At 35.4% G+C, this 24,874-nt stretch overlaps 2 protein-coding genes and 1 long non-coding RNA gene across 8 annotated transcripts; all 3 read left to right on the top strand.

Moving 5' to 3' along the window:
- The first annotated feature begins 4 nt into the window (after positions 1–4).
- On the top strand, positions 5–3,462 carry LOC147509634 (protein FLX-like 2). 6 transcript variants are annotated; one of them, XR_015218540.1, is made up of 5 exons: positions 5–144; positions 1,229–1,821; positions 2,097–2,236; positions 2,362–3,053; positions 3,152–3,462. XR_015218540.1 is itself a non-coding variant. In XM_086601910.1 (5 exons), the coding sequence occupies exons 3-5, from the start codon at positions 1,376–1,378 to the stop codon at positions 2,577–2,579; spliced, it is 804 nt and encodes a 267-aa protein (XP_086458036.1). In that variant the 5' UTR covers positions 6–144; positions 831–883; positions 1,229–1,375; the 3' UTR covers positions 2,580–3,242. The 6 variants fall into 6 exon arrangements, 3 of the variants coding, with proteins under 3 accessions (XP_086458034.1, XP_086458036.1, XP_086458035.1); XR_015218541.1 differs by having other exon boundaries at positions 2,362–3,001; XM_086601910.1 differs by adding an exon at positions 831–883 and having other exon boundaries at positions 6–144; positions 2,362–3,242.
- Positions 3,463–7,942: 4,480 nt separating this feature from the next.
- LOC147509635 (uncharacterized) lies at positions 7,943–10,146 on the top strand. The gene is made up of 3 exons (XR_015218544.1): positions 7,943–8,018; positions 9,182–9,432; positions 9,530–10,146. It is a non-coding gene; the product is annotated as an uncharacterized LOC147509635 (long non-coding RNA).
- Positions 10,147–21,194: 11,048 nt separating this feature from the next.
- On the top strand, positions 21,195–22,985 carry TET8 (tetraspanin8). Its single transcript, XM_086601914.1, has 2 exons — positions 21,195–21,887; positions 22,464–22,985. Exons 1-2 carry the CDS (start codon positions 21,381–21,383, stop codon positions 22,770–22,772), a joined length of 816 nt encoding a protein of 271 aa, XP_086458040.1. The 5' UTR covers positions 21,195–21,380; the 3' UTR covers positions 22,773–22,985.
- The last annotated feature ends 1,889 nt before the right edge of the window (positions 22,986–24,874 follow it).

A 24,874-nucleotide genomic window follows, 5' to 3' on the forward strand; every position in this document is an offset into this window, starting at 1 on the left:
AATTTAAAATTACAAGAATTTGAGGTTAGGTTTCTTCTTCTTAGAGGTTAGAGCACCTCCAACTGAGCAGTCCTTACGGAACTCTTCTCTGTAAACACGTACAAAGACAACTAAAGACTAAACAAGTGGGTCTTAGCCAGTAAGGTGAAAATTAGTCCCCCCTATCTCTCAAAATTAATTTTTATTTTGCTACGCTTTTCACTAAGTGCTTTTGTTGATCATAATCTTAAGATTGACTTGTTTTTATATACGATATCTTCTACCATCTCACACTTGATTCTATTGTTTTGGAAAGGAAGTATATAATACTAATTTTCTCTACTTTATAGATTCTTTTTGGATACATATGGTTGACTTAGGTATGTGCATATTGACTTGCCGGATTTTGTTTGATATGGGTTGACAAGGACTCTGTCCTGACTGAGTCTTGCCAGGATACTGAGTATTGCCTCTTACCCCTTTTTTCTGCTCAGAGCAATTAGTAGTATGCCTATAACTTAAGACATCGTGCTTTTCCTTCCAAGTTGGCGTGAAAAAGTCTCTTCCATCTAAAATCCAGTTGAGCTGTTGTTTGTGTAGAACCCTCAGAATTTGATTTACATTCCACGTAAGCGCAGCTTTTGCAATGTGGAGGAGACAATAAATCACTGCATTGTGATGTCTCCTTTAGTAGAGTTAGAGGCCTACCGCATCCTGTTGGGGCTGGAATAGATTGTCCAGTGCAAATAGTGACGAGTTCTACAATCGCGTGTGTCAAGATATGACCCTTCCCTATTCTCTTGGTGCACAGAAGAGATGAAGACTCATCCATGCTATGGTTTTATATGCAGTATTTTAAAGTTTGTGGGGAACTGGGGATCAGATAATGGTGGTATTTTGAATGGTAAGCCGGCTTATATTAAGACTTATCCAAATCATTTGTTGCATCTTCAATCTGGTGCTATTAAAGAGGTGGATAGAGTTCTGTTTATATATTTACTCTTGGTGTATTTGGATACATCACACATGTAGCCAAAGGTTCTTTGGAATTTGCTTGTAGTCAGATTTTTCCTTTTCTTTTCTCTTTACCTTGAATAATTTTGGATTTTTAATGATGTTTCAATTAGATTAAATTTGTGGCTGGTAACAAGGAATAATGTCTGCATTTAAAACTTGTTTAGGATTCTTTGTAGTATATCTAGATTCACTCAAGTCCTTTTACTTATTTTGAGGCATGCAATTTATTCAGGAAATCAGGAGCACGTATTTGCACCTCTAGACTAGTTCATTTCTGAACTGTGTTAGTTCTCTTCAAGGCCTGAGATCTTCTTAAGACACTGATCTCTAGAGGACAGATTCCATCAGCTTTTCAGGGCCGTTCTGTGCAAACACCAGTATGTTGCGCCATGGTCCACAGCCTCCAGAACACATGGAGAACAAGATAGCTGTGCAGGTTGCAGAGATGGATAGACTCACAAGGGAAAACCAAAAGTTGGGTGCCACTCAAGTGAATCTGCGCAAGGAGCTTCTTGCCACTCAACAGGAAGTGCAGCGAATTCAGGCACATATAGGGAGCATCCAAACGGAGAGTGATATCCAAATTAGATTGTTGTTAGAAAAAATTAGGAAAATGGAGGTGGACATTCAGGCTGGTGAGAGTATGAAGAAAGATGTGCAACAGGCACACAAGGAAGCACAGAGCTTAATTACTACCAGACAAGGGCTTGCTACTGAAATTCAACAGGCCACTCAGGAATTGCAGAAAGCTCATGAGGAGGTTGAACAATTACCTGATTTGCATTCCGAGGTTAACAAGTTGAGACAAGAGTACCATAGGTTACGGTGAGTAAGTGATGATCCTGTCTTGATTGTTAAATTTTATTTACAGGTCATGAATTAAAAAATCTTAAACCGTTTCTGTACACAGTTGTGAAGTAACTCATTGATCACGTCATCCTTACAAATCATGTAGTAAATGGCATGAGCAATCAAATCGCATCATTGTGTGCCTATTACTCGATTTTGTAGATCCTCTGATATTTTACTTTTGTTATTCTCATACTGCGAAAACTGGTCCTCCCCGATATGAAGTCTCTAATTTCTTTCTACTGGAAAAGGGCTGCTTTTGAATATGAAAAAGGTTTGAATGTGGAGAAAGTGGAGCAATTGCATGGAATGGAGAAGAACTTGGTATCGATGGCTAGGGAGGTGTCAAAGCTTCGTGCTGATGTGTTGAATGCAGAGAACAGAGCACACGGTACTTCTCTCCCTATAAACATGTATAACTACTTATTGGGGAAAAAAGGATAGTTACTGGCTTTATTTAGTGAAATCATCTTTCTATTCCTCTGTAAAATGTGTGTTTTACAATTTTATTTACAGCACCGCAACCATATGGGGCCCCATATACAATACCAGATTCTTCATATCCACCTTCAGTTCAAGGTGGTGGCACGTACATGGATGGTTATGGGAGGCCCCAGATTCAGATGGATGGTGGGGTAGCAGGAAGTGGGGATATTCCATATGAAAGTGCTGCTACTTCTAGTAATGGTGATGGTGATATTGGTGCAGCTGTTGGGAGTAGTAGTGCGCTGTAGCTAGTAGCGGTGGCAGTGGCACATGGGTAGGACAAGACGATACTAAGATCAGACACTTTGTCAGTTAACTCAGAGGTAAAAAAATATGAAAACTGTTGAGGAGTATTGTTTAAGCTGATTAATGGAAAAGTTGGAGAACTCCACTGGTTTTAGAGCAGATTGGATTTTATAAGGGGGAGTGGGGTACGTATATCTCAGTTCCAGTGTTGTGATTATGAGGCATGGCTTTTCAGTTTATACCATTTTTCCCTCGGAGAACTATAATAGAAGACTAGCAAAGGGATGATCCATGTAGAGTTGATGATGATGAGAGTTGTTCACTACTTCAGTCACTAACTGTTCCATTCAACAGGATCATGGGCCTCCCCAATTTTCTCTTGCGAGATATATGTACGAGGATCCAGCCAGGCTATCCCTACCAGGTTTTAAAATCCTACTGGTTCCTTCGCTTGAAATGACACAATGACTGTCTGTGTATGTTTTATTGTATGGTGCATTTCTCAATTTGGCTGAAGTGAACCTTTTTGCGTTGTGTTTTTTTTTTTTAATTTTATTTTACTTAATTCATCCAGGAGGACAAGATTAAAGACTTAAAGTCATGTAAGGACCAAGATCTTCATGCTGTCAGAAGCTGCATTTTGCTATATATCACATTAGAATCAAGAGTCTTTACTCCTTAGGTCTTTAGGCATGCCCCCACATGTTTGGCCAATTAGACATGAACCCAGTTCTTTGCGCTCATTTTAGTCTTTTATATCCGAATTCCTAGAGTATTCAGTTGGGAAATGAGGATTGCATTCCGTAATTTCTTGTTTTTAGATTATATTGTCGTTTGACCTTGTAAAGCTTATGGATGTGGGTATCTTCCCATCTTGACGTTGCATTTCGTAAGGAAGCTGAAATATTATACGTAAGCGTAACAAGATATATTAAAGGATTATTAAAGAAAGGTTCAAAAAGTGACGATATATTCATTTAGCTGAACAACCTGTCCCGATCACCATATATCTCCTTTAGAAAAAGTGTGTCTGCTTTCTAGACATTCTATTAAGTTTTAGACACCTTCCCAGCACTGTTTTGCTTTTTCTTTGTTGGTGGGACTGGGATCTCACAGTGAAGGCCATCTTGCAGTGTGCACGAATGCATGATTTACAAACTTGAAGTTATTTATTGCCTCTCTTTTTCAAATGGGAAATTGTAGTGTAACACAAGGTGTGACACTCAAAGTGTAGCACATGCCAATGGAACCAGCCCAAGTAGAGGACAACCTAATGAACTTAATAAATTGGTAAACCAATAAAAAGAGCCTCCTTCTCCACAAGACCATGACCACCAGCTACCACTAAGACACCAATTAGCTGTTCCGCTGCCACAATCGTTTTCCTTTCCTTCATCTCTTCTTCTCTTGTTTATTTTCTTTTTTATTTTCTTCTTCTTTCCCATCACTTTTTACTCTCTAACCCACCATTATGAAATTTTGTGATCTTAGAACAAAGATTTGGGTATTTAATGTGAGAATTTCAAATCAATTGGGTTTTAGATCAAAATATTTAAAATAATTCGTTTAATTCCAAATAAAATTGCTAAGTTCTAAATTGAAACTAGAAAATATATTAAATTAATAAATTGGAGTGTAAACTTGTTGCATTTTGTTCCAATTAAATGTTATTGTCTGATAGAATAATAAAGAAAAAAAGAGAGATTGCCACTATAACAAAAATAATGATAGAGAGAAGTACAATAAGAGAGGAGAGAATGTGGAGAAGATAGTGCTCAATCTGGTAGTGGCAGATGTTACTTTCATGCAATTTCTATTTTTTTGTCATATTTTTTTGTTTGTTAGAGCATTATTAACGTGTTGCTATATTCCATTTATAATATGACATGTAGCAATTTTTTTTGGCAATTTTGTTCACCAACGTGCTACCAAACACCTGTTTTTATCTCAACAATTGTTAAATTATTGACCAAAATACTCAGAAATTTAGCAGCCACTCGCATAGGACAACTTTAGCCGTCCAGATGTTGGATGGGTAAACTTTTGTTGTCTATAAATTTTTCAATTTTTTTTATTAAAAATTAAAACGGATGTAATAAAAAATTTAATCATCATTTTTTGAATTTTTTGAACCGGTCAAGTTTTGCCGTTTTAATGTTTTGATTTTTTTTTAGTAAAAAAAATAGGGATAGACGGGACAACTATTCCCGTTTGAATGTTTTTTTTTTTTTTAAAAAAAAAAATGGAAATGCACGGGACAAGTTTTGATGTCCGAAATAGAAACTGAAAATATCGAAAAAAATACATTGGTATATAAACTGGTTTTAACAATTTTGACCGAGCTAAAATGATGATGTGTTGTAATTTTTTTTAGTAGCGTGTTGACAATGCTTTTATGGTGGTTTCAACTTTTGCAGTCTAGATTTTTTTTAATAAAAAATTAAAATAGCTGTAATAAAAAAAATTCATTATTATTTTTTGAATTTTTTGAACAGATCAAGTTTTGCCGTTTTAATGTTTTGATTTTTTTTTTAGTAAAAAAATTAAGAACAGATGGGACAACTATTCCCGATTGAATGTTTGTTTTTTTTTTTTAATAAAAAATTGAAATGCACAGTACAAATTCTGCTGTCCGAAACAGAAATTGAAAATATCGAAAAAATATATTGGTACATAAACTACTTTTAACAATTTTAACCCAATTAAAATGCTGATGTATCACAATTTTTTTTTAATAGCGTATTGATGATGTTCTCAAGGCGGTATCAAATTATATTTCGCGGTATCAAATTATATTTTCCGTGTGCCAGTATGGTATTTGCTTGTGTTACTGGCTAGTGTAAGACCCTGTGTTATTAGGGGACTCCGAGTCTTTTCAGATAGAAAAGATAGATGCTGGATAAATCATAATTGATAAATAGAAATTTTATTGAGGAATAATGATTTGAAAAGTTATCTTTATCAAAAGAAAAAGGAATGATGATTTGATGACTCAAAGGTCATTGCAGCGACAACTACAGAAGTATATAGAGCCATAGAGGTTATGATTAGGAGGCCTAATGAAATGCCATTGACTTGGAATTATTTGAAGCAAGTCAGCAACCCACTGCTACCGTGCTACGAGCCGACGGAAGTTTATTTTAGACCTCAGACAAGAAGTAAAAAAACTCTTGTTAAGTTGTCAGTTGCCCATGAGACGAGATATTAGCAATTAGCATAACTAGTCTTTACCAAAAATATTTAAAATAGAGCCTATGGATCGTGTTCGCCGGTGTAAATTGCAAATTGCAATCGTGCAATTCTATAGGGGGTCATTGTTAACGATGTCAATAGGCTGTCATAATAATAATTATGTTCTTCGTAATAGAAGTCAAAATTCTTACTCATTAATGCAATAAGCCAATAATGCATGCTTTAATCCCCACTATGAGCAGAAGCAAACATCAGTAGAAGTTCACCTGCGTTCATCAATTGTCCCAAAGTCCCAACGACGAAGGTGTTAGCAAAATACGACAAATAGAAAGGTTTTCCGCGTATGCATAGTGTTTCTTCTCCAGTTCAAACTTACCTACCGGCAGGAAAAAGTCCAGTAAACACACAGACGGACACACCTATACTGTATCTCTTGACACGCTTCCGTGTAGTACGTGGACAGTGCCCTCACGTTTACTTCAACCCAGACAACAACTTATTACCGAGTTAATCAACATTAAAACCTGAAGTAAGTAATCCATGACCATCTTTATCATTTTGTAACGTAAATGGAGTCTGCCTTCTCCAACTTTTGATTATACGAAAAACGATTAAAAAGGGTATCGAACTTTATAAGTTTTGACAATATGGGGACTAAAATTTTTTTTCCGGTAATTTGGGAATCAAATTTTTTAATTTTTGGGATGTGGGGACTAATTTATATATATATATTATAGCTCTCCCCTCCTCAATTGAGGAAGCGTTGGTAGAGTGTCCACGTGTCCATACTAATTACGAAAAATCAGGAGAAAAAAACTGCGAAAACTAAGAGTCCCACTTAATTATGTTTCCTAAAAATGAGGACGAACAAATGAAAGTAAGTTTACCGGCAACAAAAATGCAAACCCATCTTTCTCTCTACAAAGAAGAACGGCCAACCCATCTCTTACTCTTCGCCATTAAACAGAACTTACCATTCATTCTATATCAGCTAAGAGGATGTCACCCCAATATCGGTTATCTTTAACTTATTTCTTCAAACCAACTATCACAATCCATCCGATACCACAAAAATTTCAAAAACGTGTTAACCCTTAAACATCATGTACCAAGAACCCCATAAATCAATTGATAGAATGAAATTGCAATTTGTAAAAAATAATTTGGGGTTGTTTAAATGAAACTGAATTTAAGGAGTTCAAGAAACTTATCTTGACGGCTCGATATCAGTTATGAAATAATGAGGTTGCTACTACATTGATCCCATCTTTGGAGTTTGGACTGCTGTTGATATCAGTATCGGCATCCTTCTTGGTCTTTCTGAACATCAACCATGGCAAGTCGCCCCCAGTATCGGTATCGTCTAAATTTTTGATGTCGTCCCAGGTTTTTATCTGTATCGGTATCAAAAGTTTAAATGGGTGCTTGATATCGAACTTCAGTTGTTAGAATTGATTGGTATCGATATCGAAAATGGGTTGTTGACTGCGTTATGTTAAGTTGGGTTGGGTTGGGTTGGTTGGTCTCGATATCGAAAATTTGGTATCGATCTCAGTTTGTTGGGGTGTTATTCAGTATCAAAATTGGGTGTTGCTGTTTTTGGGAGTTTGAGATTTAGATCAAGGAGGAATCGAAGTCGCCCCCAGTATCGGTATCGAATTTGAAGTCGGGTATCGGTATCGAAGTTCTCCCACCCGATGATACAATACCACCCCTCTCCTTACGAGTTAGGAGTGTTCACTTCAAGTCTCTATTCTAAATAACAGGTGTTATTCTCAGTCACATACTCACACATGTGCCTTCTCTCAATCCGCCTCTGCTTATGCCGATGATTATTTATTTATTTAAATTTCTTTTTAGTTCGTATTTGTATTGAACTGATTAATTAGATTTTCATTGCAGTCTCACTCAATAAAAATAAGACTGGACCAGCAATTCGGGTTATCTAAGGTAATCACAATTGGATCAATTGAACTCTCCAATGATTAGTCATAGTAGAAAATGGTTATTGTATTTTGGTAAGGAAAATCGGTTACTATATTAAACTGTTGTTATTTCTCATGTCTCTGCTTTTTGATCACCTTCTCATTCTCAATCCTTTTATCAGGATATTGGCCATTAGAAAGGATTAAATTAATGCTTAGTAAGTGATTGCAGTGTGACAACAATTCTTTGGAGGAAAATACATTGGACTATTAACACCGAATCTTGATTCAATTAGGACTAATAGAGTGGATGTACAATCTAAGGTATGTAATTTACATGGCTAAAGACCCTATGAATCTACTAGAATTAGAGCATAGGCAATTTGTATGTATATTGTTCAGTGATTTTACATACAACATGGTTTTGTGCATCATCTTTATTGGTTCAACTCAAATACATTGTATTTATTGCACGACCATCCAACAATTTTTCACATGAGGTTTGTTATTATTTAAATAAATGGTGATACGGGTGTCTTTATATGTAGAATCACTATTTAAATTGTTGGCTAATTGTTTTTCTCCGTAACTTAGTCTGATTAGTTTTAGTATCTTCCTTTCGGTAATATATGTGTGATTAAAGTTGAATGAGTTAACTTAGCTTGAACTCCTTTCATGTCCAAACAAGTCATGGAGTGGAATAGCAGTCCCTTTTCAAGCTCTCTGATGTTATCCACGTAATCAGGGGGATTACGAAAAAAGTGGAGAGAAAAATGGGATTTTATGTAGACCTCATAGAGTTAAACACTTAAACCCAAACCCAAAAGAAAATATCATAAAAAAAAAAAAAACCTTTCTTCCCCGTCCAAAACCTTCGTCACTTTTATAAATCTGATACAGAATTTCATCACGATCATCAGCCTAATAAGTTGCAAACCTCGATACCCGAGTTCAGGTACGAAAAATTTCCTTACAAAACATTGAATTGTGTTTATCTTTTTCGCTATGTTTGAGGAATTATTAAGTTTGTGGTAGAATTATATTTATTTAAATAGGGATAATAATAATTTCAATGGGTTCAAAAACAAATAAGCTGACCACCCACGGAATGAAAATTCTAGACATGCAATATAACTCTCTTGAAATCTGAATGGGGTTAATGGGATTGCAACTATACGAGATAGTCTTTTCAACACTACCTTAACACCCAAGGTAAGTTCCTATCCTTCAATTGTTCTTCAGATTATACCATGAAGCCACAAGATGGTATCGGTGAAAGCGAACAAAATGTTTTCTCCCGCCTATGGCCATTATAACTTTTGAATGCCTTTCACGTGAAATTAAGAAGGGTTTGTATAGATTTGCAAAAATTCATCTCGGTGAAAATGATGTCATAGATTCCTTTCACATGGTTATAGGCTTTAATGAAATCATTATTTAATAAAGGTGAATCTCTGAGCTTTATTCATTTCCACCAATGTTTACAGCCAAGGCTCAATATACATGTCAAGAGAAAAGATTCAATAGGTGTGAAATCTGCTACAAGAACATGATGCAGAGGAAGATGCATTTGATGTTCATGAGAATTTAGAAGAAGAGGAAAATGAAGAAATAGTTGAGCTTGATCCGTCTGCATTTAGTAGTGACGAGGCATTTGCTAGAGCTCTTCAGGATGCTGAGGAGAGATAATTTGTTGTGAGATTGATGGCTTTTATTGGCGTAAATGATATAACCAGTTGTGAGTGTTTCTAGACTTGCCTTTTATAAGCATATGATAATGGAAGGTGTTGAGTAGTTGTTTAATTATGGGTTTGTTTTGTTTTTGCTTTATATAGGGATTGCGGATGATACTGAGAACAATGACGATAACTCTCAAGTAATTTTCCTTATCCTTGATTTTGATGTATTATGAGATTCAAGACTCATGATAAGTTTGTGGGCTGCATAGTAAAGTATTAGCTCTGATGTGTACTTTTGCTACACTTAATTGAGTTTGATATTATTCACCCTTAGTGGTTAGTACAACTTCCAAATATAGAATTCTCAAGTTATACTTGATATATGTATGGAATTTGTATTACCTTTGTATGGTGAACACTATCTTATCGTCAACACACTCTATTATGCAATATGTATTTGCAACTCAGGTATCTGCAGCTACAATTTTTATATGGTTGACTGGTTGTTTTGGTCTTATTTTTATGATACCTGAGTGTGTTTTACTATATGTTTGTTGTTTGTCTGTCTGTCATTGCTAATATTTAGGCATCAAGTTCATCGCAGTAGAGTAGTAAGTAGAAAACAGTTAATCAAATGCGTAGAGGCTCAATTTGGGCCGACTCTTACATATACTAATAAGTAATAACTAAAGATTAAATTCCATGAATGCTATTTTGACAAAGTGAAATTAATTAGCCAAACCCAGTAATCACTGATTACTCTTTGACAATGAACAACCCCAGTTTGATAATACTTCGTCATGGGTCACCTGAACAGCCGAATGATGTGATCTAAGACAAATGTAACTGCAAACTTTGCCCGTAATATTTATTTTTCTACCAACACCGTATGATTTTGTTGTTATATGGTTTTCCTTGCAATTGTTTTTTAATCAGTATCATTGCTACTTTTCCATTTGCATTGTTTAGAGTATTTGTGCCCACAAGCCGTACGCAGCTGACTATTGTCTTACTATATTAAAAGCATTAGTTGGATTTCGTAGTCATGTTGTTATTGTGGTTTTTCTATTTTGCCATATTGTGCCATCATTTTTTTGTTTTTACCGGTGCCTCAAAATGTAGTTTATAGACTTCAGGTAACCTCCCTACTCAGGCCAAACACCCTGACCATAACATTTGTTTTACTACTCTAAGTGGTCATTTTTGAGTTACTTGGCTATATCACAGTAGATTTATATCATTAATCTTTAGTGAAAACCCTTTAATCCTAGGTTGCATTGCATTAATGTCTGAATCATATATCTTTTTGTGTTTTTAGGACACGTGGGAGGAGGTTGATCCATATGAATTATCATATGAGGTAGACCAATTTATCAGGTTGTTGCTTTATAAATTAGGAGCTTCACTGTGGTTTACATAATATAATCTGCTTCTATCTTTATAGGAACTTATTGCATTGGGTGAAGTTGTTGGCATTGAAAGCAGAGGACTTTCTACAGATACAATAGCCTCTTTGCCTTCAGTAACGTATAAGGCTCAAAGCAATCAGGATGGTAGCGCTAAGCAGTAAGCACAACACGTGTCCTTAGTTGTCAGTAGTAGACAATTTTTATGTGATTATGATATTATGGTTGTAATATACAGATGTGTCATTTATTTGCTGGTTGGAGTATGAAGATGAAGACACCTTGACGGTGCTTTCATACAAGCACTCATACCACTATGAGTGTATAAACAATTGGCTTCAAATAAACAAGGTATGTGCTGTTGTTGTTTCATTTATTGTAAGTGTGGCAGATGATCAAATTCACACTGGCTGTGCATCATCTTATTATATGCTGATTTGACGGTGTAGATTCCATATTTGTTCGGACTCCAAATTCTACGATCATGTTCAAGATCTAAGGAAATAGAAATACTAAGAATTATCTTAGCATAGTCTGATGGCCAAAATGCACGGACCAAATCCTGTCGCCATTGTCTAGTAAGAGGGTCGATGAAGTCACTAACCCAATCAAGGTTGCAGTTATGTGGTTGATCTAAGAGAGGGAGAGGTGAAGGTGTCCCAAGCACCCAAGCATCCAACCAGACTCTAATAGAAAGACCATCACCTACTTTCCAATTGAGACCAAGGGCCATGAGTTTTTGAAGGTAATGGATGAGTTCCCAGCTTTTTGAAGCACTTCTATGTACTGTTGCTCTCATAAAGTCTTGAGGAGGTTAATATTTCATCTTCATCTGGCGTGCCCATAGTGAAGTTGGTTCAATCAGGTCCCATGCTTTCTTGCGCGCCTAGCAAGGCAAAATTTTGAATTTGAATATCTTTTATACCCAGTCCTCCTCCTTTTAGTGGTGAGCATGCAAGGTCCCAAGAGAAATAGTGTAACTTTCGTTCTCCCAGTTCATGACACCAAAAGAAAGCACCCCTAAAACTGTCAATTTTGGTATTAGTGGTGATTATGGACCATATCGACAGTTCTCCAAGTGTTTGAAGGTATGCCTTTATGTCATTCATTTCATTTTTATTTTTTTAGGTCTTTGTACGGTTTTTCTTTATATGAAAATCGCCATTTTAGTTTGTATGGGTTTTCTTTATATGAAAGTACACTTCTGAATTCATGCTTTTATTATATTCGGGTGTATTTGGGGCTTTCTAGCTTCCCATCTTCACATTGCTCGGTGTTTGAGAAAAAATATCTCGGCAGCACTGTTTATTTTGATGGATTTTAGAAAATAGTTTGTTTGATCTGTAACAGGTCTAATATTCTTCTCCAATACCATTTGAAATTTGGTTATACTGCTACGTTGTTTAATTTATTGTTTGGTTTGTAACAGGTCTAATATTCTTCTCCAATACCATTTGAAATTTGGTTATATTGCTACGTTGTTTAATTTACTGTTTGGTTTATTGCTTACTAAACTTAGAAACAACCTCCCGAAATTGAAAAAACCTTCCTCACACTGAAAAAACAATTCGTCGCATAAAAAAACCTTTCTTCCCTGTCCAAAACCTTCCTCACTTCTATAAAAAAGAAAGTAAAAAAAGCCATCACACCCTCAAATTTTCATCACAGTTTGAAGAAGAGATTTAGTTCTGAGTTTCAACTAACATCATTTATCTTCTCTCTTGATCACAACTTTAAGAACTAAGAAGAGGAAAGATTTGCTAGGTGTGAAATCTCATTGTATTAGAAAATAGTTTGGACTATTGACAGCTTTGATTCAAGATTTTGTAATGATATGATGACTGTAATTGATGATATATCTCATCATGATTTTCATTTTTTGTGTTGTTTCAGTGATTTATTATTTTGGTTTTTGTAGAAAAAAGGATTGTTATACAGTTATCAATTCGTTCAAGAGGTGGGTTTTCTTGGTGTGATTTTTCTGGGAAGATCAACCTCTTCTTTGTCACCATGTATTCATGCCTATCAACGTATCATGTCTTCCTATTCTATCAAGTAAGATGCCTTCATTGTCTTCTTATCTCTTCATGGTTAATTTATTTATTTTTTTATATTAGGTTTTACATGCAATCGCGTTGCCATTGGATGACACCCATTTTAATAGCTGTTGAGAATGTATGTCAGATCCAAGTAAAACTCTTATTAGTTTTGTGTTTTTATATTTCACTATTTACAATTTTTATGATTGGTTTGAGAAAAAATATCTCAGAAACTGGGATTTTTTTTTTTTTTTTTGGTGTTAATGTCCACATAAGTAACTGTTAAGTTAATTTGGATGGCAAACTGACAAAATCACCACATTGTTAAAATTGAAAAGTTGGATGCACAAAGTGTTAACAAAAAAAAGTTGGTTGCCCACTATGTGAAATTGGCCATAGTTTGATGCCCAGAAATTCTTTTTTTTTTTCTTTAGGAATGTCACGCCCCGAGACCCATCACACATCCCGAGGACGTGGAATGAATCTCGAGGCAGACACCTATCCCGATTCTACCGGATTTCGGGCAGAAGTTTCCTTTGTTTGATCGACATTCGTAAACCCTAAAACCTGCTATAAACCTGTTCATAACCTTGTCATAAACCCGGAAATCCTAACTACAACCTTCCAACAACATCAAATCCCATCCACCAACTATGTAAGTATAACTGCTACTTAAATACATAAAATATTACATCAAAATGGCCTAGCTCACCATATATACAACCAAATGAACTAGCCTCTTACTAAACAACCAAAAGAAAAGAGCTATGCTCATTATATACAGCAAAAGAATAACCTAGCTTATCTCTATACAGCCCAAAATGTAAACTTGACTCTGTCTCTCGTCAAGCGTAAGGAAATCCTCCCAAATCCCCATAACCCTCATCGCTAGGGTTAGGAAAAGCCTCCTCTGCAACTGGCTAGTCTGAAATGTTAAGTAGGATGAGCAAACAACTATGCCCAGTAGAAACGCACATAGCCAATAAATAGTCTACTTATAGAAAACATTTAAAACATGCAGGGTTTCTATAATAGTATTCAAATATTGTGACTAGGTATATATACATCACTAACTAGCAGAAATCATCTCGACATGCTTCATTGATATTCAAAATAGAGTTTTCACAATCATCATACAACTATTGTGACCGGCCGCGATCCTATTAAATGGGTGACGACCGGTATTTCGACCCCAGTCCGCGAGGCAATCTCGGTTCAAGATTTCCCAATGTGAACCATGCACCGTTGTTTTCCTCGATTTTACCGGCAGGAGATGAAATGCCGTTGTTGTTATTCAGACACACAAAATCCCCAAAGCTTTTAGGGGCTCAAAGGGCCCCTGTGACCACGACCCCCATACCGGGCTGTCACCTAACTTACGGTGGTCAACCGTTCGACGATTTTGCCGGGATCCTCGACACATCCAGAGTGGACTAAACTCTCACTCCGCCTAAAACCTCATCGAGGTAGCATGTAACCCCACACAAGCTAATCACCATACAAATAACGACGTTACAAACATGGTTATCTAGAAAAGTAGAAAAGGAATTCCCGGACTACATCCAAAGGATGCATCCCTTTAAAGGTGGCCCACCACCTCGAAAGGTATACACCACAGTTGAATCCTAAATAGCTTAACCCGCCGCCTCCAGAATTTCGACAACCTCCTTCTTTATAGGAATTCACGCCTTTCTACATCCCTCGTGATAAACATAGTAATATCTATATATATATACTTCGTATTACCGATTGTTTTCAAATACTCTAGTTACATATCTAGTTTTTCTTTTAAAACTGTTGATTATATAGGTGTGAGTTCATGGATTTCCCGAAATCGAGTAGAATAACCTATGACTCCCAAACGGCCAGTCATAGTAAATAACAACCGATGATTCCCAAACGGCGAATCATCGTAAATAACACAACCATCACGGGAACAATCCAGAACCTCCCACCTAGTTACAAACACCCGGGTAATTCTTACCCGCATTTCAAAATCCATCTCTCTGTCTCCTTCCTGAGACAAGAGACGCGAACCTTTCCCAAAACCAGTTTTTTTCACTTTTAACAAAGAAACAATCCCTCGCTACCCCGATTTTACAGAAAACCCATTTCACACGAAAGCTATCTATATATATAGTTTATAGCGAGGAAATACAATGCAAAACATGAATATCATATATACATGCATGGTTGATACACAAACTATCTATTTCCAATTTAATCAATTCAAATCATGTATGAAAATAAGCGGACTATATATTGGGATGTAGGTTCCTACCTTAGCAAGCTCCGCTTCTCCTCAAGCCCACTTAACCGATCGAGCCCGCTTAACCGAATCCCTCAGATTTACTCTACACATCATATATATATATATCGCCGACCATTAGAAGTTATCGAACTAACGAGAATTTTATATAACGTAAGTCGGAAGAATCTCGACACTACTTAATTTGGTTTCGGTAAATTTTTATCTAACTACCGTTAACAGAGCTACAGCCATTTCGCACCAAGTATTCGACGGTCTCTACGGCTATTTCGAGCCATTTGCTGCCCACACGACAAACGCCAATTATATCGCCCCAATAACGATTAAGATTTTTCTCGACTCACAACAACAACAAATTCCACTATTCCATTCACATTAAATTCTCGCAATATTTAATGTTGTCTTCCTTATCAATCGCTTCATTACTTAATCTACTCTTAAACAATTATAAACCGCATGAACCGCTCAAAATCGAAAGTGAATAGCCAAGATCCTTACCGAATCAAAGAATGCAATCGCCCTAGATTTCTCCCATCAAAATCGCCTCCACTCTATCTCCACCAACAACTTCATGTCGACATTACAAACATCCCATTTCAATTATCTTCCATCCATACACCCCTAATCCATCGAAATTTAGTTTAAATATCTATTTAGGAAGAAATTAAACTCGTTTTTTACCTTGGTACGACGCGATTCCAAGTGATTTCGAATCCTCACATTTGGGTTTAAGGTTTCTAAGGTTTGAGTGTGAAGAATTGTTGGTTTGGAGTGATGGAATTTGATGAATTCGAATTTCTCTCTCCTAGGGTTTCAGTAGGTGCGAAAATTGGGGAAGAAGGTGCGATTTTTGTTTGGCGATTTCGGTTGGTGCGATTTTTGTTTGGGCCGATTTTTGGTTATTAAGGCCCAAGCCCAATATGCCCAATTAGACTTAAAGTCTTAATTCACTCTTAACCGCTAAGTCATTTGACTTCGCGTCGTGATTATTTTTCCGGCCCATCCCGCTAAATTTAATCTCATATATTCTATCTCACCGCAGGCTATAACAATAACCCACTCAAGCGTGTAAGCTGTTAACTCGTGCCAGCTTCGACCGCAGAAACCGCTAACCGGCATTTTGTCAAATTTTCGCCTATGGTCGCTTACCTAACGTGACTTATGAGTCGGAGTTAAGTTTCATCCAGTTACGTACGTTTGAAAAATAAACCCGACGACCAATTTACATAACGGCCTTAGATTTAATATGAAATTTACAAAAATACCCTTAATAATAATTCAGGACTTTACAAGGAAATGGTTGAATCTAATATTAATGATACATTTTGCATTTTTTTTAAGTGTTTTACCACCGGCGAGAATAGTTGATGAACATGGATGGAAATTTATTTCAGGCAATATTCTTACAAATCATGGAGTCCTATGGGATCTTATACAAGGAGGACTTGAGCATGCTCAAATATCATATAAAGCTTAAACTCATTTGACGTGAAGGAACCTTCAATGTTTTTAATAAAAAGAGTGGTATTGTTGCTCTTTTCATTGAAACTATGTTCTTGAACACAAGTGATAACAGTAAGATTTTGTTTTAATGTAATATAGAGCTACAACAAAGGTATATTAAGTTTGCTTAAGGTTGAAAGGTGTTGTTCCTCTGGCAGTAGCAGTAATCAGAAATATGTCAAGAGCAATTTTTTTTTTTTGTTGAAAATGTAATGACTTTAGAAACTTTTGTTGCAAGTCTTCAGGATTGCACGTTTTTTTTTGTCAATTGAACAAAGAATTGTCTATCTAATGGTGATCATATTGTAATGTTTCCTATCAGTTTTGTTTATTGTGTAGACATATTCAAAGTCTTAAGGTTCTGTGTCATTCTACTTATTATGTAAATTTGATTTTGAAAATTAGCGATATTGGACCATCATAGATAATACGTACAAACATTTTCCACGCTCTATTTCATTATTTAAAAAGGTAATGGCCTTCATCCTCCTATTCCACTCATAGGTATTTGCATTTTATTTATTTTACTCTGCAATACTACATACTTCACACATTGCACTCAAGTTTTCAGAGTTCCTGACAAAGATTGATAGGCATTTTGGAAAGGAGCTGGAGAATGAGCCCAAGTTTTTGAACAATGGTGATGCAGGGTTTGTTAAGATGATTCTACTAAACAAATGGTGGTCAAAACTTTCTCCTTCAACAAAGAGGGCCCACGAAATGGGAAAGTGGTGGCGTCCCTATACTTTTTAAATAGCCATGAGTCAGCCTATTCTCCTGACTCATTATTCTTCTTTATAGATTTCGTTACTTTTAGTTAGCTATTGTCGAAAACTCTTAGCATTTTTTCGATAACCTAGAGTGCATATTTATCCCGCGGATCAGGCTGTCTCAAATCTTAGTCATTAGGCAAGGAAGTAGAATAAATGCGAGAACAAGAACACTAAGATTGAAGGAAGGATTAAATGAGCAGAACTGGGATCAACAAATATAGATAGCATAATAAAGCCGTTAATGGCAGTCCATAACGATGATTAACGGTAAATTGAGCGTTCCAATCATTTAAGATTTTTATGTCCACTCAAAATTTGACATGGCTGATCATCTGGAAGTATTCTTGCCACTTTAGCATCCATATTCCATAATATTAAGGCAGGAAGATTAAATAAAAATGTGAGAAATAACTGTCGATAAAAAAGAGAAACAACCTGTGAGAAAAAAAAAATTAAATAGTAAGAGTCCCAATTAATTATGTTTCTCTTTTGAAGAGTCCTAATTTAGTTTCCTAATCTATAATAATAAATATTACAGGCACAAAGAGATTCCTTTATATACTAATCTTCAAATCAGGAGAAAAAAACTGCAAGCAATTCTTGAACTTCTAAGTACCCCATACTCTCGAATTCTTTCTACAAGTCTTCTTTCAGCGAGAGACTCTCCTCCAATAAGGAGATTCCTTTATATCATCTTCAAATCAGGAGAAAAAAACTGCGACCAATTCTTGAACTTCTAAGTGTTCTTTCTACAAGTCTTCTTTCAATACCTCCCCGGTATATAGAAAGCACCATCTCAAGTTCTCTTAGCAACTTCACAAATAATGATGAACGACATTTTCTCTTTCACAACAACATGATTTTGAGTTCTTTTTACTAGGTAGCTATGTCTACAAGAAAGCGAGATGCACCTTAAGATACTTGAAAGTGTATTTAATCAAAAGAGTTTATATTATACTAAGGAAGAAATTAAACTTTTGACAACTCAGCTGTCAATACATGGTCAAATTTCAAAAGATAATATTTTTCAGGATGACCTCAAAGAATAATTAACGAGAAAATTGGAAATTTGATGCAACTGCATTGAACTAATCTCAAAGAATAATTAATATAAAATCGAAAACTGAATGTAAATGTATTGAACTAACTTTAAAGAATAATTAATGGGAACATCGAACTAACTTCAAAAAAAAAATTAACGGGAAATCATGAACTGGATGAAAATGCATTGAACTAACCTCAAAAAATAATTAACAGGAAATCAGAAATTGAATGCAAATACATCAAACTAACCCCAATGAATAATTAATGAAAAATTGGAAACTGGATGCAAATGCATCGAAACAATTAACTAAAAATCGAAACCGGATACAACAACATTTAACTAATCTCAAAAAAATAATTAACGGAAATCGAAACTAATGCAAATGTATTGAACTAACCTTGAAATATAGTTGTATTATATGTAGTTGAAATGTCTACACAAATATAGTTTTGCATTTAAAATAATGTTTACCACATATTTATTCGTATGATTGGGAATGCCTAGCTATTCAACTAGGTGCAATATGATCTTCGCCTCATTTGGCATTCTCAAAAAAACTTTGATCAAACGCCTATTATTAAAAAACAAAAAAAAAAGTCGAAAGGGTTCTTTATTTTTATAGGTGGGGTTTTCACGTTGCAAGATTGATATAATATTTATATCTCATAGCTCTGTATAGTTGCAAATATTTTTCAAAATAATATAATATAAAACGGCACCCGTTCGTAGGACGGGTTCGAAAACTAGTTACACATATAGTTTAAATTTCTCACATAGTGTTTCATAATTCACAAGTTACATACATTGTTATACACATGCTAACATTCTACAACCTCATGACCATGCTACAACCTCATGACCATAGAAATTAATTTGAATTGTAAAGCACCATATGAGAAATTTAGATGTCATGTTACACATGTCCCTACATTGCAAAAATTAAAAAATTTGGTCCCCAAATTGACAAAAAAAAAAATAATAAAATTAGTCCCCATATTGTCAAAACTTGTAAAGTTCAATACATTTTTTAATCGTTTTTCATTCGTTGATTATACAAATAAATTTATGTTGAAAAACTATAACATCCAACGTTATTTGACATAAAAATGTCCAACTTTGTATTATTACAAACTAACCCAAAGATATTGGAATTGTTATCTTTTCAGAGGATGATCTTCAACTTATGGATATAGACATAATATTATACAAAACTTTCATGAATTTCTACCGAGAAGACAAAAAAACATGCGCAAGAGTCTTCAAGTCGATTATATCGACAGACGACATGGACATTTAATCACGAAGTGACGAATTAGATAGGCATCCAAACTTTTCAAAGGCAAAACTTTAATATTTGATAAGATTATTTTTAGGAGAGCTACTAAAAAAACACCAAAATTTTGCACACAAAAAACACTAAACCAAAAAAATACTAAGCAACTTTAGGAGCAACATCAAAATTTCGACATCAAACTACGTGGTTTTGGATAAATCGCGTCATATAGCCCACGCGGTTTTTTCAAAACTGCGCCACTAAAGCCCAGCTGATAGGCCCAATCCCATGTGGTTTTGAGAAAACCGCGCCATGTATCGTACATAAACTTTTTCTTTTTTTTCTTTTTTTTCTTTTCCAATCTCTAGCGCAGTTTTCACAAAACTGCGCCATATAAACCCAATTAGAACCCCAAGCCCACGCGGTTTTGGCAAAACCGTGTGAGTGATTTGATACAACACCAAACCTAGAACCAAATATTGTCCAATTTGGTGTTTGGTTTGGCGTTTTTATCAACATGTGACTCTCCTGAAGTTGAAAAAACACCAAATTGTTGGAAATTTGATGTTTGATGCTAGGTTGATATCACTCCTAAAGATGCTCTAACAATTGATAACAAAATAGATTAAAAAGCAGACACACATTGTATTTTAGATTATATTGAACTCTTCAAAATTTGCTTATATTAGAGAGTTTCACACTGTCTCTATATATTGATTTGAAAGTTCCATTTATTTTTATCATGCATTGGTACGATGATCAACATGATTAATCACATTTTTCTTCGCCGGATATAACCTGTTAATTGGACGACCTTTGTAGGAAATTCGTCAAAACATGTGTCTCAACTCTCAACTTCCAAATATGGTAATAGATCTCGATCAACCATAGTATAAAATATCTCGATATATCGCGATATTTGGGGATATCTATCCAGATTCCAGAGAAAGATATATAAATATCACGATATGTTCAGAGAAATATACTACTGCAAATATCGGTGATATTTCAACGATATTTGTGATATTTGGAGATATTTTGTGATATTTGGTGATATTTGGTGTATATAACAATTTTATTTAATATTTACCATTATATTTTAAATAAATATAAATAATATATCATGATATATCAAGAAATATCCACAATATCTACAATATTTATCGATATTTTGGATATATCCACGATACATTTTTCAAAAATTGAATATCGATAAATACCCATATCCTGATATTTTGTAGTATGCGATCAACTATCTAATATCAGATTATCAGTATGACGATCTCCCAGATCACCCTCATACGGATTTAAATCATTGTTAGGTTAAGATGGTAAAAGGTAAGACCGTAAATAAATCGGTAAATGGCATAGCTGCTCTTGGGGCAGTGACATCATTGTGATACCTACTCGTCGGCACTACCCGCGTCATTTTTTTTTTTTTAAACCACGTCGCCCACTGGGCCCCACTGGAACACTGATTCAAAACCAACTCAAAAACGAGTAATAGTAAAAAATAAGAAAAACGAGTAACAGTAAAATACGTGGAACCTTCACAATACCGCCCTAACCACCCAGTCTAAAATCTCAGCCGTTCATTCCCAGAAGAAACCGTTTCTCTCTCTCTATAAATCCACTCTCTCTCTCTTCTCTTATCTTCTTGAAATTATTATTAGTTTTCTTTTTTGACTCGTCCTCAACAATGGCATTCAAAATAAGTAACAACTTAGTAGGAATCCTAAACTTCATTACCCTCCTCCTATCCATCGCAATCCTATCAACTGGAATATGGTTAACAGCCCGTGCCTCAACTGACTGTGAAAAGTTCCTAGATAAGCCTTTAATAGTATTAGGAGTATTCCTCCTAGTAGTTTCTCTAGCAGGATTTATAGGTGCTTGTTGTCGTGTTTCATGGATACTCTGGGTTTACTTGTTGGTTATGTTTTTGTTGATTGTTTTACTGTTTTGTTTCACTATATTTGCTTTTGTTGTTACTAATAAAGGGGCTGGTGAAGTTGTTAGTGAAAGAGGGTATAAGGAATATAGGTTGGGTGATTATAGTAATTGGTTACAGAAGAGAGTTGGGAATGGGAAGAATTGGAGGAGGATTAGAAGTTGTTTGGAAGATAGTAAAGTTTGTAAGTCTCTTTCTGATGATGCTAATGTAGATTTTCAGGCTTATATCAAGAAATCACTCAGCCCTCTTCAGGTACTATTTTATTTTTATCGGATCTGTTTTATTATGTTTCTTTTTTTATGGATTTGAAACTGCTTTTTTAATTGTTTAATTGATAGATCTGATATTTGATGTGGGTATTTATTATTATTTTTTATTAGGGTTTGACAAGAAATGTGGTTTGGGGTATGTTTGATATGGACTGTGTTCTTCTTGGTTTGTGGTATTTAATTTAGTTATGATGTAGGACTGGGGTTTTTATGGTTTGAATCATGAATTTGGAATACAATTTGGTATTTAATTTGTTTTAATTTGAGTTTTGGTGTTCTGTTTTAATAGCTGTGCTGCAGTGAATTGAGAAAATTTGTAATTAGAGAAGAAATTAAATAGAAAGTTAAAATTTCAAGAAAACTTGATAAATGGGGTTTTGTAAATTTGGTTGTTTCTGTTTTGATTAGTTTCTTTTGTTTTATGTTGAATAAGTTGAGGGCATTAAAGGAAAAATAAATGTTGAATGAGTTGCATTATGGTTGTTAGAGTAATGAGGATTTTGTGAAATGTTATATATGACAATATCTAAATTTTGGGTTTGTTTTGTGATGAATGCAGTCTGGGTGCTGCAAGCCACCAACAGAATGTAACTTCACTTATGTGAATGCGACTGTTTGGAATACACCAGCTACAGGGACGAACTCTACAAATCCCGACTGTGCTACTTGGACGAATCAGAATTTGTGTTTTGGTTGCCAGTCTTGCAAGGCAGGGGTACTGGATAACCTCAAGAAGGATTGGAAGAAGGTGGCCATTCTCAACATCATCTTTCTCATCTTCCTCATTGTCGTCTACTCCATTGGATGCTGTGCTTTTAGGAACAACAGAGAAGACAATGCTTATCCTAGATGGAAGGGGCATCCTTGAAAGAAGAATCAGTTGATCACTGTGGATTAGGTTTTAGAGAACATATAATTTTGTCTATTTTGGTTTTATCATATCGCTTCTAGTGGACGGATCGATCGTATACTTCTAGTATTACTAAGTGCTACTACTAATACTTTGATTCATTATCTTGTATAGAGAGCTCTTCATGACTAGTTACTGATTGGTTGTATAATCTATTCTTAGTTTGTTCTATTTCTTAGTTGTTTCCGTATTCTGATGTTGATCTTTCTTTCCTAGTGATTGGTTGGTTGGATATGAATCTATTCTTTGTTCATTTTGTTTTTACCTTTAACCTGTATTTGGATGTTGATGGTACTTTTGGATGCAAACTTGCCTTCTATGCCTCTCAACCCCCCTTTCCTTGCAGATGTAATTTTTCTGCACCATTGTGCCGAGATATCCAATGCAAAGTTGGATTACTGTTTGTGCTAGAATTAATAATCTGTTTTTGCATATTCTTAAGTGTGTTGCAGCCGAGTATTGCATTCAGTATGAACAGGGTTAATGGGCATGATCAATATGGAACTGTGTAGAGATTATGTGAAAAGTTTGTTTTGATGTACGCTTCCTTCTGGCTTTGTTCCTGCTCATATGATGTGGAGTTGGTTGGTCTGCATCATGGATGTAGGAGCTACTTTGAAATTGAACAAGTAATGTACATGACCAGCATTACCTGATTGCACCAAAAGCAACTGCATTTATTTGGTAGATAGGCGATTCAGCGACCCCAGCAAGTTGGGCTTGAATCGGAGAAAAGTTGGAAGAGTGGAGTTGCATGTAGGACCTCTGATTATTTTCACAGCCTCCAATCTCAACAAACTTTTCCGACCCAACTTTTCCCCCTTCCTTGCGGACAGTGTTGGAAACTTCATATTATATTTTATTTTCATTGAACTGGAAACTTCATCTATTGTTAGGATTCTTGGAGGATTATCGTTGTATCTTTATTTGGTACAATATGGAGATTTGGTAGTTACACACTTACACATTGTGATGATAGCTGAAACAGGTATATTTATTTTTAGTTGTCTGGTGGTGCGTTTGTAAAACTTCGACTTGAGCAAGTGCACAGGGCAGAAATGTTGGTTTTAGAGTATCTTACAGGTAAGGGAAAACGACAGTAGAAGAGGACTAACACTTGAGCAGCTGTTGGCAAGTATGGGTTGTTCAAATAATTTCATGAATTCTAAACCATCAGAAGAATGTCTCTAGTTAACCTAACTTACTTATGTGCCGGCCAACACAGCCTGGAAATGTTGGTCTAGAATTTTGGCTAATTTGTCAGGTCCTTATAACAATCACTGTGCTAACTGATAACTTTATATATGTGAATTGTGGGCTTGTGGCTGATATATTTGTAATCCCTTTAGTCACCTTCTTCACATGCCTGAAGTAATCCATGCGCTGTGGCGCAAATGGATATAGTACATACATTTCTGAAAGACTGCTTTGGATTTTTGTTCTTCTTGAGATGAGTACATACATTTCTGAAAGACTGCTTTGGATTTTCGTTCTTCTTGAGATGCTTGTCGGGGTGCCGTGCTCATTAGATCCTTTTTTAAGTTTTAAGCACATTGCCAACCTAATGCTGTACATGACAAACACACATACGGCCACAAGGATTTGAGGGGCTTTCTTCGTTATTACAAAGCTTCAGTGAGTGTGAATTTTGGACTGAAATGTCTGACATATACAACGCTGACTTGAGCACTTGTCTGTTTCTCTTTTCCATTTATTTCGAAATTTTCATGTTTTCAAGTTTCAATGCTTTTCCATATTTTTATCTTTTCAATCTATTTTCATATTTTATTGCCACCATCTGTTAGTCACATTATTTACCAATGAACTTTTAGATTTTAAGCAACGCACAACTTTATCAGCGACATTCGAACGAACTAATTTTCATTTTTGGATACACCCAATTTGTCTTAAGATTATTTAAGAATCATGCATTAGACCATTAGTCAACGACTTTTACATCGAAAACGTGCTGGACACTACAGTCTTTTTGTGTTTTTTTTGGTAATCATTTTTAATTTTATTGATATAAACACGGTGTTACATTGATATCTACATGCTCC

The sequence above is a fragment of the Coptis chinensis genome, chromosome 3 (assembly GCF_015680905.1).
Source record: "Coptis chinensis isolate HL-2020 chromosome 3, ASM1568090v1, whole genome shotgun sequence".
Lineage (NCBI taxonomy): Eukaryota > Viridiplantae > Streptophyta > Magnoliopsida > Ranunculales > Ranunculaceae > Coptis > Coptis chinensis.

Coding starts and splice junctions, on each gene's coding strand:
- LOC147509634 (XM_086601908.1), top strand. CDS start 1,376: ATGTTGCGCCATGGTCCACAGCCTCCAGAACACATGGAGAACAAGATA. Junction 1,822..2,096: donor CAAGAGTACCATAGGTTACG/GTGAGTAAGTGA, acceptor CTACTGGAAAAG/GGCTGCTTTTGAATATGAAA. Junction 2,237..2,361: donor TGCAGAGAACAGAGCACACG/GTACTTCTCTCC, acceptor TTTTATTTACAG/CACCGCAACCATATGGGGCC.
- TET8 (XM_086601914.1), top strand. CDS start 21,381: ATGGCATTCAAAATAAGTAACAACTTAGTAGGAATCCTAAACTTCATT. Junction 21,888..22,463: donor AATCACTCAGCCCTCTTCAG/GTACTATTTTAT, acceptor TGATGAATGCAG/TCTGGGTGCTGCAAGCCACC.